The 13,505-nt window shown below is 41.8% G+C and overlaps 1 protein-coding gene across 3 annotated transcripts in view; it reads right to left on the bottom strand.

The window, feature by feature from the left end:
- Positions 1 to 13,505, bottom strand: part of usp25 (ubiquitin specific peptidase 25) — a 182,985-nt gene that overhangs the window by 159,893 nt on the left and 9,587 nt on the right. For all 3 annotated transcript variants that reach the window (XM_052015231.1, XM_052015232.1, XM_052015233.1), the window contains exon 2: positions 2,891 to 2,968. In XM_052015231.1, the coding sequence (XP_051871191.1) occupies positions 2,891 to 2,968 (78 nt within the window). The remainder of the gene's footprint in view (positions 1 to 2,890; positions 2,969 to 13,505) is intronic.

Raw genomic sequence — 13,505 nt, 5'->3', positions numbered from 1 at the left:
TGCATGGAGAAGAACATTTTATTCTGCAGTTACACAATGTGATTAGGTTGAGAGTGAAATCAACACCATGTTTTTAATCAAGTCCACCACAGAGGGTTGGTTTATTTCCAAACCCTACTACCAGGCAAGTGATCTAGAAGCCATAGACAGCCATAGATACAAAACTAAAGTCAAGAGGTTTGACATTTATCCCCTCTCCTCTGATCATCTAATAACTTTGAACAATCTCAGTTAACTCATGAGAGAAGGAAACAAAATTGTACCTTATTCAATGAACCAAGTTGCTCACAAATTCCAGTTCAATTGATATTTGGAGTTCCCCAAAAGCAACAACTATTTCAATATTAAACACACAGGAGCAGCACCCAACATGTATTCATTCTAGTAGGACAGAGAGCTGTGACAATATAAAATTTATAAATAAGTACTGTAATAGCAGTTTGAGATAAAGAATAAGAGGCACTGGCCATGTGGATAGTCAGAGGCTTTTTCCCAGGGCTGAAATGGTTGCCACAAGAGGACACAGGTTTAAGGTGCTGGGGAGCAGGTATAGAGGAGATGTCAGTGTTTTACTCAGAGAGTGGTGAGTGCATGGAATGGGCTGCCGGCAACAGTGGTGGAGGCAGATACGATAGGGTCTTTTAAGAGACGTTTGGATAGGTACATGGAGCTTAGAAAAATAGAGGGCTATGGGTAAGCCTAGTAATTTCTAAGGTAGGGACACGTTCAACACAACTTTGTGGGCCGAAGGGCCTGTATTGTGCTGTAGGTTTTCTATGTTCTAATTCTCAATATTCAGGTAAGTAAACCAGTCGTGACACGTCTCCGTATAAAAATATTAATGTACGAAAAATAATAACATTTTCTTATAGCTACAGAAACTCTGGTTCAGCCAAATCTATTCAGTTCAGTGAACCATCAAAAGGATATATTGACCTCTGAATGCATATGGTACAGATTTATCAGAACGATACAAAGCTCCAGGCATTAGATAATGAAGAAAAATTACACAAATTAGGCTCGAAGTCCCTGGAATATTGAAATTGTTAGTTTTTGAAAGGAATTTATAAAGTTGGTAGAAACTTCATCCAGTAAAGTGACATTTGAACAGGCAAATGAACAGGCAGGGAATGGAGGGATATGGACCACAGGTAGGAAAATAGGATTAGTTTAATTTGGCATTATGGTCGGCACAGACATCATGGTCTGTGAAGGGTCTGTTCAAATGCTGTGCTGTTCTACACATGTTCTAAATCCATAGAAACCTAGAAAATCTGGTAGAAGGATATGGAACAAGAAGGCACAGCCTCAAAAACAAAACCATTTAATTCAGGAAAGGTTCGGAAGCACTTCTGACACATAGCAGACATGTGGCACACTCAGGGCAGTCAACGCCAGCTGAAGTAATGATTTATAATCTGGCAACATGATTTTTTTTTACAGGTCAAATACCTAATGGGATTTGTAGCTCAGGCAAGTTAGGATAAAAATTAGTCATTATCTCAATAAATGGCTGAATGGCCTATTTGGTTCTATGCATTAGCAAGGCGGGGTGGGGAGAGTTAGGGTTTCTAAGATAAAGCAGGGAGATTTTTGACTATGCTAAAGAATCTTGGAACAATAAAGCACAAGAGGCCATTTGGCCCAACATACCTACACCAGCTCTAAAACTTCAGCTGAGTTCATTCCTCTGCAAGTTTTCCTTTAAGGATCCCATTCCCTCAAAAGTCAATAATAATGGCTATCAGAGCTAAGTACCAGCAAACACCAATTCACACTTTCCTGAGTAGTGAACCACATTCAGAAATAGAGCTTCTTTCCCTCTTGTCCAGAGCACAGCAGAAAACTACAATAACAGCATTGGCCAAGTAGGGATACCTATCTTTTTTTTTTGCAGAGCCCAAGGAGCATGTCTCTTTTACCAGTTAAGGTAAGCAGCACCAGTGGTGCAGTTAAAGTACTGAGCAAATTCTGATAGCTCTGATCTGTCATAAATCATTCATTAGCAAACTTTCCTAATACCAGAGAGAGAATTCAGACAAGCCCCCAAGGCCTCTGTGAAATGTACAAAACTTCTTTGCAAAAGTGGCCTACGCTTCTATTAACAACCCATCTGATCACTCGTAAAACATCTTTCATGTATCAGCAAGGCCAGAATTTATATCTTCGCGGATGCAAATAGAAAATCGAACAGTACAGCACAGGAATAGGTTCTTCGGCCCACGATGTCTGTGCTGAACATGACGCCAAATCATACTAAATCTCTTCTATCTGTACATGATCCATATCCCTTCATTCCCTGCACATTCATGTGTCTATCTAACAGCCTCTGAAACAGCACTATTGCACCTGCCTCCACCACCACCCCTGGCAGCCTATTCCAGACACCTACCACTCTCTGTGTAAAAAAAACCTGCCCCGCACAAAGAAAAACTCTGCCCCTCTTACCCTAAATGCACATGCTCTAGTATTTGATACTTCCACACTGGGAAAAAAATTCTGACTGTCTACCCTATCTATGCCCTTCGTATTTTTATCGACTTCTATCAGGTCTCCCCTCAGCCTCCGACAAGGGGATTTTTTGTCAAATACGACAAAGAATTAACAAACCTATTATGCTATTACTACAATACCCTGGCCCTTGAAAACTCTTTTCTCAATTAACCCTTCAAAGGTGTTATATCAACACCAGCCACAATCCTGGGGTTAACTCCATAAAAATGATCACGAAGCACCATCACCAAAAAGAAGGCAGTGGTTCAAGGAAGACCATCACCATTAACTCAGGAGATGGCCAATAAATGTTCGTATTGCCAGTACTAAACAAATCCTGAAGCAATAATACAGGCAGTCGGAGCAATATTGCAGTTAATTATGAAGTGTACAATACCTGAAGAGCTTGCTGCAATAATTGGATGTCATTGGTACCCGTGACCTCTCTCAGCTGGTTTAGTAGTGTCTGTTGATGCTGGAGAATAGAAAAAAAAATACACTGCTATTACTATACAAACATCTCACGGTTCCCGTCTCCCTGTTATGGAACAAAGAGAGAATCATTGGAGAAGGTGCAAATGACACTTCAGGGATGATACAAAAAGCTAAAGTACAAGGAACATGAAGGAAGATCAGGCTAAACCTTTTGTTTCAGGCAACAGGATGGCTACAAGGTGACCTGGTAGGGTAGAAGTACAGGAAGTGTTTCTGCTTTTGGCAAGTCTAGGGGCCATATGTACGGAAATCAAAAACAAAGCCAATGGGAATTATTTGCTCAGAGGGAAGCGAGAATGTTGAACATCATCAGTTGTAGTTCAGGTGAATAGACCAGATGAATCTGAGCTTTAAGGTGTCAGTTTTGGCTTTGTCAATTTTAAGATTCTCACGTGAATCAAGAGTTAAAGACCAACTGCACAGACTCGCACTCTGAATGAAGTTGTGAGGAAATGCTTCTGAATGGGATGTTAAATTGCCTTGTCTGGTGAAGTTGAATGTAAAAGATTCCATAGCACTACTTCAAAGCAGGGCAAGGAAATTAAGACAAGGGCAATAATTATCCTCAACTCACATCATGAAAGCAGATATTATGCCACTTTTATCTGGTCATTATGTTAATAGAAACATAACATAGAACAGTACAGTACAGCAACAGGCCATTCGGCCGATAATATCTGTGCCAACCATAATGCCAATTTAAGCTGCATATCTGACTATACATGGTCAATACCCCTCCATTCTGTCTGTCATGTGCCCGTCTAAATGCCTTTTAAATGCCACTATCGTATCTGTTTCCACAACCTCCCCCCTGACGGCGTGCTCCAGGCACCTTCCACTCTCTGTGTAAAAGAACTCACCATGTACATCTCCCTTAAACATTCCCCCTCTCACCCTAAGGCTATGCCCACTAGTACTGGTCGACCATCAAAAATTTAGCCATACTATTCCCATTTACCAGCACGGTCTGTAGCTTTCTATGCCTTGGCAGTTCAAGTGTTTGTCGAGATACTTCACAAATCTTGTGAGTACCTGCCTCCACCACGCCCCTCAGGCTGTGCATTCCGGATATCAACTACCCTCTTGGTGAAAAAGTTCTTCTTCAGATCACCTTAAAACCTTTCGCCCCTTACTTTAACTGAGGTCCTCTTAATTTTAGACACCTCTGCTATGGGGTGAAAGTTTCCTACTATCTATCCTATATCCCTCAATCTTATATGCCTCTATCAGGTCCTCCTCATCTCCAAGGAAAACAAACGCAGCGTATCCAGTCTCCCCTCAATTGAAATGCTCCATCTCAGGCATCATCCTGGTGAATCTCCTCTCCATCTTTTCCTGTGTAATCAAGTCCTTCATCTTGAATGACAACCAGAACTGTACATAGCAGTCCAGGTGTGGCCAACGTTTTACAAAGGTGCACCATAAGCTCTCTGCTCTTATATTATGTGCTCAGTTAATGAAGGCAGGTATCTCGTATGCCTGCTTCACCACCTTATTTACCTATTGGCTACCTTCAGGGATCCATGAACTTGTACACCAAGGTCCCTCTGTTCTTCACAATACTCCCTTGTGCCCTTCCATTCACTGAAGTATGTCCCATCCAATCAGTCATTCCAGAGTGCATCACCTCACATTTATCAGGATTAAATTCCATCTGCCATTGGATTCTATCCCCATCTCAATAATGGTACAATTGTGTAGAATCATTTTTTGAGTTGTAAAACAGCAGGGAAAGAAACCGTGCTGTCTTCACTAGGAATTTGAAACCAAAGAACAAACAGTAAGCCCATTTGTTTGTTAGTTCTCTTCTGAGGTGTAAGCGGTTGACCAAGGTATCTGGCCTTCCACAACCTCACAGGTCCTTCTTTGTGTTGGATGTGGTTCCAGCCAATGAATAGCTTTCCCCTTCATTCCATTTAACTCCAACTTTAACACAGTCCATTGCTACCTTGATGTCAAGATCAGAAGCTCCCACTTCATCCTTGGAGGTCAACTTTTTGACTATGTTTGGATCAAGGCCATAATAAGGTCTGGGGCCAAGCAGTCCTGGCAAACCCACTTTATGCAGGAGCACACAATTTCTCTGCAAGTGCTGCTTGATAAAAAAAAAATCAGCCGCACCATCCATCACTTTACTAATTCTCCAGCTTCTTATAGCAGGATGTAGCGAGCCATTTTTCACATTGCCCAGCAGAGACCAGTATTGTAGTCGTACTGGAACTAGGAGCATTGCTTGTTCTGGCACCTTCAGCAGCACACCCAGAGTGTTGTCCAAATAACTAGCCTTTGCTTTCAGTCATTGCTTAATATGCCTTTGTGTGACTTTAGATTAAACTCCTGTGAAGTATTTCAGAATGTTTAATGTTAAAACTGCCATATCACACATTATTATTACAGACTCCCCCAAGCAAGTCAAACTATCAGGCAGCAGCTGGTATTAAGTCATGGGAGTACCAACACCTTGACCCATTTTTGCCGTTCGGTATTGGTTGGTATTAATTTATTATTGTCACTTGTACCGAGGTACAGTGAAAAACTTGTCTTGCATACCGATCGTATAGATCAATTCATTACACAGTGCAGTTACATTGGGTTAGTACAGAGTGCATTGATGTAGTACAGGTAAAAATAATAACAGTACAGAGTAGCATCACAGCTACAGAGAAAGTGCAGTGCAATAAGGTGCAAGGTCACAACAAGGTAGATTGTGAGGTCAGAGTCCATCTCATCGCATAAGGGAACCGTTCAATAGTCTTATTACAGTGGGTTAGAAGCTGTCCTTTAAGTCTGGTGGTACGTGCCCTCAGACTCCTGTATCTTCTACCCGATGGAAGAGGAGAGAAGAGAGAATGACCCGGGTGGGTTGGGTCATGATTATGCCAGCTGCTTCACCAAGAGGTTTAATGCAATGTATATGAGTACTGTACAGGATATTGGGAAGATTCCACTGCTCTTCTTCCAAATGTGCTGTAGGGTCTCTTCCATCCACCTTAAGGGACAGATGAGCCCTTGATCTAATGTCACATCTGATAGACCAATGCTCTTTCACTCGTGCAGAGTGTCTACCTCGACTATGAGCTCAAGCATCTGTTGTGGGATTTCGATCCACAACTTCACAAATCAGGAGAGGTCAATATCCACTGAGCCATGCCTAACATCACCTCAACAAAGAAGCATAGTTTTAATCAGAGGAAGTATAAAGGAGCACTTGGCAAACCAAGGAGGCCACAGGTTACCAAATGAAATATGGAAACAGCAGCAAATTTGGTTCCATGGAGTACTTTACAATTAAAAAAGGCAAATACTTCTATTTTGTAAAGCACCTGTCATGGTCTGTCATCCTAAAGCACTTTACTCCTGATGAAGTACTTTCTGTTATAATGCAGGAAATTCTGCAGCCAATTTGTACACAGCAAGATTGTGCAATGCTATCAGCAGATAATTAGTTCCTATTTGAAAAATAACTACTGACCAAGAAAATTGGGATAACTTCTCTGTCCATCTTCAAATAGTGCAGAAGAACCCTTTACATCGCCCTGAGATAACAGATAAAGCTTTTGCCCATCACCCACACATTCCTCCCTCCGGTTCCCCTCCTCACCTCCGTCCCTTTATTCCATGGTCAACTGTGCTCTCCTATCAGATTCCATCTTCTTCAACTCTGTGTCACTTCTACCTATCATCTCCCGGCTTTATTATTTCATTCCTACTCCCCCTCCCTCCTCTGCCTATCATCCCCCTCACCTGGATCCACCTATCACCCGCCAGCTCTTGCTCCACCCCTTCCCCCCACCTTTTTATACTGGCTATCTCCCCTCTTTCTTTCCAGTCCAAAGGAAGGGTCTCAATCTGAAACGTTGACTGTCCATTTCCCTCCAAAGATGCTGCCTGACCTGCTGAGGTCCTCCATCATGTTGTATGTTGCTCCAGATTTCCAGCATCTGCAGTCTCTCATGTCTCCATAAAGCTATTGTAAAGGACACTACCCACAACTGTGCAGCATTTCCTCAATATGGGACCAAATGAAATGGGGCTTGAACCCATAACCTTCTAACCTAGAAGCAAAAGTGCTATCCACTGAATTATGAAAGACACCGAGAGAATGGGAAAGGATTTGATATTCAGCAATGAGATGAAGCATTTTTCTGGATGTCTTCACTTACACTATCATTTTCCTACCACGTTTTAACTTTTTCCTTACCAAACACTAAGTATCAGTGAATGAAACCTAACCTCCGATCTCATACCCCATCTGTGGATACCTCATGCAAAGGAACAAAGAGACCTTCAAGCAGTGGAACGGATACAAGAGAAACAATTTCAGCAATAGACAGAGACAATAACAGAGCATGCAAGTTTTAGGGAGAGAGGAAGAAGGTCACTTCAATAATAGCTATAGAGAAATTATTAGAAGCAGATTATCAGCAACAGAATGACTAGGCATTTGGACCTCCAAGACCCAATCAAAATAAACCCAATTTTACACATAAAATAAACAGAGATGTGGGCCAAATGCGGGCAAATGGAACTAGCTTAGATGGGAATCTTGGCCTGGTTCCGTGTGTTATGACTATGATTTTTGAGTATACTGCGTATCTCACTAATCTAGCTGAATTTTCTGAAGAGGCCTCTTACATTGTTGCTTGGGAACCACCTCTTGGGTTTGTCTGTACTGAGTGTCAGAAAGGTGATCATCAAATCAAAGGAACATGGAATGGGAGATAACTAGGGATCAAATTAAAGCTAGGAAACACGATGGGATCAAGGGAGTTTTTTTTTTCCAAACAGAATGGTATGTGACTAGTGCCAAGGATGAAACATAGAACCATTATAGATTATAGAGCCATCCAGAGGTGATGTCAGGAAACAATACTACGCTCGTAGTTGTGCGAATATAGAAGAACAGTACAGCACAGGAACAGGCCCTTCAGACCATGATGTTGTAATTAAACCAGTAAATAAATGCCTAACTAAACTAATCCCTTCTGCCTACACAGGATCCATATCCCTCCGTTCTCTGCACGTTCACGTGTCTATCATGTTCAAGAGCCTCTTGAACGCCTCTTATTTGCCTCCACCACCACCCCTGCAGCGCATTCCAGGCACCCACAGCGCTGTGTAAAATGCTTGCCCAGCACATCTCCTTTGAACCTACCCCCCCCTCACCTTAAATGAATGCCCTCTAGTATGCCCCCTTGATCAGTCCTAGAACTTCACCATAGAAGTCCAAGCTTGCAAACGACTAACTTGATAAGGGGAGTGGTTTGTGTTGATGCAAACAGGAAGTTACAAAAGGATGCAGATTAAGTGACAGATGGAAATTCATGTGGAAAAAATTAAGAAACTGGAATACACCAATGAAGGAAGGACTGGCATGTGTGTGCACAACATCACTGGAAGCCAGTGTGTAGGTAGAGAGAGACCAATGCAATACTTGGGAAAGTTCTTGGAACACAGAAATGAGATGAAGCAGCACATTGGTAATGGTATTGGTTTATTATTGTCACTTGTACTGAGGTACAGTGAAAAACTTGTCTTGCATACTGATCATACAGGCCAATTCATTACACAGTATATTGAGGTAGTACAGAGTAAAAACAATAACAGAATACAGAGTAAAGTGTCACAGCTACAGGAAAGTGCAGTGCAGGTAGACAATAAGGTGCGAGGTCATAACAAGATAGATTGTGAGGTCAAGAGTCCATCTCATCGTATAAGGGAACCGTTCAATAGTCATCACCGTGGGATAGAAGCTGTCCTTGAGCCTGGTGGCATGTGCCCTCAGGCTCCTGTATCTTCTGCCTGATGGGAGAGAAGAGAGAATGACCCGGGTGGGTGGGGTCTTTGATTATGCTGCCTGTCAAAGGGGACATGCCAAATTTCTTTAGCCCCCTGAGGAAGTAGAGGTGCTCAGTGGACAAATGAATGTGAATCGTGGGTTAAGGCTGAAATTGAGACATTTTTTTCTGTTACGACCACAAGAGATACAGATTGCCAAGTAAATGGAGTTAAGGTTCAGACGAGTCATGATCCAACAAAGACTACCTGGCCTATTCATTTACCTGTAATTGTACTGTGCCCACTACTTGAACAGTAATCAGTTAAGTGTTAACAGTAATTAGTTACTGGACACTAGGCTATCCAAGGAACTTAGTAGGTAAATGTAAACCAACTCAAGCCCTTGATCAAAGTACTGTAGCCAGTTGTCAGTACATATGAAGTGATATTGAAGAATTTAAATATCATTACTAAACAGATTAAGAATATATCAGTGCAATACCTTGAGTTTATAATTTGCTTTGCCTAGCAAAACTCCCCAAAGCAATTTCAGTGAGGAATCCTACTGGAAAGGGAGAAGTTAAAGAAAGCACCCGAGAGTATGGTTGAAGAACTATTTAAGAGCAGAGGATTCTCACAGCCTAACACATCCACCAAGCCAAAGTCACAGGTGGTTATTTATTGTGCTGTGTAACTTAGCCATAGACAAAATGGCTCCCAAATTTAACCAAATGACAAACTGCAAATCATTCCATTTGAAATACAGATCCTTGAAAGCACAATAAAAGTGATTTTCTTCAATGATAATACATGCAAACACACAGGGTTGGATGTGAATCTGTGCTTGAATAGATTATAACTGTGAACTGTATACACATTAAAAAACAAATATGATCAACCAACAAAATAATGTACTGTAGCAGATTATCTCACCAAAGACTGGAAGAAATGTGGCCCGAGCCATCACAAGGAGTAATAAGCAGAATAGATGATTTTTTAAAAGGGGAAGCTTATCAAGTCCATGAAAAATGGATGGTAGAATATGGTGGATAAACACCACAGGCCAGTTGAGCAGAATGTGTTGTAAATTCATTGTAATCTATCCAGACTTTATGTGGGCTCTCTGACACCTGGCTGAAAATAGCAGGCCTGAAGAGGCTGGAGCTGTTGATTTAACATTTATCAGCTGCTAATTTGGTTTCATGTGGAGCAGCAGGCCTGCAAATCACTTTTAAAATTTTTTCTGGAGTGTGTAATTAGTCATTTTAAACATTCAAACTCAATGGTCTCAATGGCACAATTTCAATTCCAAGTCAGCAGCCCTCAAGTAAAAAAGGCGAGGCTCCTTAAATACGCTTCCCCAATTCAGAAACGAGAACCTGCACAAAAATTGCATCAACATCACTTTCTTCCTTTCATGTATTTAAAATTCCTTTTTTAAAAACAGAAAAACAGTCCTAAATGGGAACATTAACAAAAACACTAATTGAGCCATGCAAGAAGAAAGTAGGGTAGATAGATTAAACAAAGCAGACGGCGACAGGAGGGTACAACTACAAAGGAGGAAAGCCTTGAATCCAGAAGGCAGCACTGCAGGAACCTCAGCCCTTGCATGTGTCCAACACGTATGAGGTCTTGCAACTCATGAACAAGAACAGGTACTCTAGGGAGGAGGGGCAAACTGATGATAACAGCATCGTATAGGGGCCCATCAAAGCTGGGGGAGTGAAAAAGAATATAATAATAGGAAACTGTATATTTACTGTGCTCTATGACTCTGACATTTCATATAAAGATTTAAGATGATTTAGTTCAAACTGAAACCTGGGTCTTAAATTTAAAGGAAGCATCCTTCAAAGGTATGAGGAATGAATTGGGAAGCCACATTAAAAGGTACATCAGTAAACAGCCAATGGGTAACCTTTTAAACAACTAATGCATTGTTTACAAGTACATAGCAGGTTGAGGGAACTCGGCCTTTTCTCCTTGGAGAGACAGAGGATGAGGGGGGACCTGATTGAGATGTATAAGATGATGAGAGGTATTGACAGGGTAGATAGAGGCTTTTCCCCAGGGCTGAATTGGTACATGGAGCTGAGTAAAATCGAGGGCTATGGGTAAGCCTAGTAATTTCTATGGTAGGGACATGTTCAGCACAGCTTTGTGGGCCAAAGGGCCTGAATTGTGCTGTAATTGTTCTATATCCCTTCAAGGTACAAAAACCCAGCAAGAAAAATAGTTCAGTTACGGCTAACAAGGAGATAAAGATGGTTAAAAACACGATGATGCTGGAGGAACTCAGCAGGTTAGGCAGCATCTGTGGAGAAAAGCAGGCGGTCAATGGTTCAGCTGAAGAAGGGTCCTGACCTGAAACGTTGACCGCCTGCTTTTCTCCACGGATGCTGCCTGGCCTGCTGAGTTCCTCCAGCATCATCGTGTTTTTCATTGAGATTCCAACATCTGCAGTCCTTTGTTTCTCTAGATAAAGATGGTATTAGGTCGAAGGAAAAGGCGAATCGTGCCAATAAGCTCAGTAAACCTGAGAAACGGGAGGATTCAGCAAAGGACAGGGACATTGATTTCAGAAGTAGAATAAACAACAGGTAATCTAGCAAGAGAAAAAGTTCTTGATGGTCGACTGGACAAGCTTCGACAGATATGGAACAAGGTTAAGATAACTGAGTCCTTACGATTGAGACAGAAGAAATTACACCAGGGATAAAAAGCAGAGAAATTAAGCAAATATTTTCTATGTTTTCACAGGAGATGCATAAACACTACCTGGAAATAGTGGAAGATGACAGTTCTAGGGTAAAGGAAGATAGAAATTGGCATTCGTTTAAAAAAAACTGAAGAAACTAATGAGACTGAAAGCCAATAAATCCCCAGGACCTGACAACCCAAGTGCCAATTTTGAATAATTCTGGAGACAGTGGATGCAGTTGTTGTCATGTAAAATTCTACAGATTCTAAATCAGTTCCCATAGATTGTAAGACAGCAAATTTAAGAAAGGGGCAAGAGAGAAAACAAGGAACTACAGAGCAGTTAGCTTGACATTTGTAATAGGATAAATGCTAAAATCTATTATTAGAGATTTGGTAACGGAGCACTTAAATAACAACAGGACTGGGCAGAGTCAGCATGGGAAATCACGTTTAACGAGTCTGTTAGGGTACCTGAAGTTGTAATTAGCTGAATTAATGCAGGGGATATGGTGTATTTAGAGCTTCAGAAGGTTGTCAATGAACAGGGTACCACAAAAGTTACTGAACATAACTAGACTGGTTGCATCATGGCCTGGTACAGCAATTCCAATGCACAGGAACGCAAGAAGTTGCAGAGAGTATTGGACACAGCCCGGTCCATCACAGGCACAGCCCTCCCCACTGACAGATCTACAGGAGGCGCTGCCTCAAGGCAGCAGCATCTGTCATCAAGGACCTCACCATCCGGGTCATGCCCTCTCCTTGCTGCTACCATCAGGCAGGAGGTACAGAAGCCTTAAGTCCCACACCACCAGGTTCAGGAACAGCTACTTTCCCTTCAACCATCAGGTTCTTGAACCGACCTGCACAACCCTAACCCTATCTCTTGCACTGCCATGGACTTGTCTCTGATTGAGTCTTTCTTTGCACTAATGTCTTGTGTTTGCAGTCTATTTACTTTCTCTTCACTGTCTTGTATAATTTATATTGTGTGTTGTCTGTACCTATGATGCTGCTTTAAGCAAGCTTTTAATTGCACCTGTACCTCACCGTACTTGTGCACATGACAATAAACTTGACTTGACTGGGTACATGGATAGGACAGGTAAGGTTATTGGCCATATATTGCCAAATAGGACAAGCTTGGGTGGACATAGACCAGTTGGGCCGAAGGGCCTGTATCTGTGCTATGACTCCATGAACTAGAACACATGGGATTAGGGGTAAGATATTAGGGTGATCAGAGTGCTAGACAATAAAAATATGCAAAATGTAGTCACTTATACCTGGGAACAGCTGGGTGCTGCAGCGGGGGGCCAGTTAGAGATGATTTGGATGAGAATACTAACTATAACAAATCCAAATTTGTTGATGATACAAAACTGGGTGTTACTGAAAGATGCGCAGAGGATGCAGCGAGGCTTCAAGGGATATAGTCAGACTAAATGAATGAGCAAGGTCATGGCAGGAATGTGACGCGACGTCCTTTTAGTCAGATACTCAGCGGTGCTCATCAAATGACTTCAGCACACACTGGACATGCGCTGGAGAGATCTGAAATCAGCTCGTGCCAGTGAAACCAAAGCCAACAAGACTGGAGATTGGGGCAAGAAGGATGTGTTAGCAGTTGAGACTCTACAGAGATTATTCATGATGGCATTGCCAGCACTGCAGAAATGTAATAATGAGGAGAGGCTAACATGACTGAAGCTGTTTTATTTAGAACTTGCAAACAAAAACCTGGAATAAACCACTCAGCCTCTCAAGCCTCCTCTGCAATTTAATAAGATCACAGCCAATTGATTGCAATTTCAATTCCACATTTGGTAAATTGGTTTATTAGAACCATAGAACACATGTACCGAGTACAGTTTAAAAAAAACTTGTTTTGCATGCCATCCATAGAGATCAGCTCATTACATCAGTGCATTGAGGCAGTACAAGGGAAAACAATATGCAGAATAAAGTGTTACAGTTACAGAGAAAGTGCAGTGTTGGCAGACAATAAGGTGCAAGGCCATAGCAAGGTAGAT

Source organism: Pristis pectinata, chromosome 4, assembly GCF_009764475.1.
Source record: "Pristis pectinata isolate sPriPec2 chromosome 4, sPriPec2.1.pri, whole genome shotgun sequence".
In the NCBI taxonomy this organism is placed as follows: domain Eukaryota; kingdom Metazoa; phylum Chordata; class Chondrichthyes; order Rhinopristiformes; family Pristidae; genus Pristis; species Pristis pectinata.
This window is presented reverse-complemented; position numbering and strand designations above follow the sequence as displayed.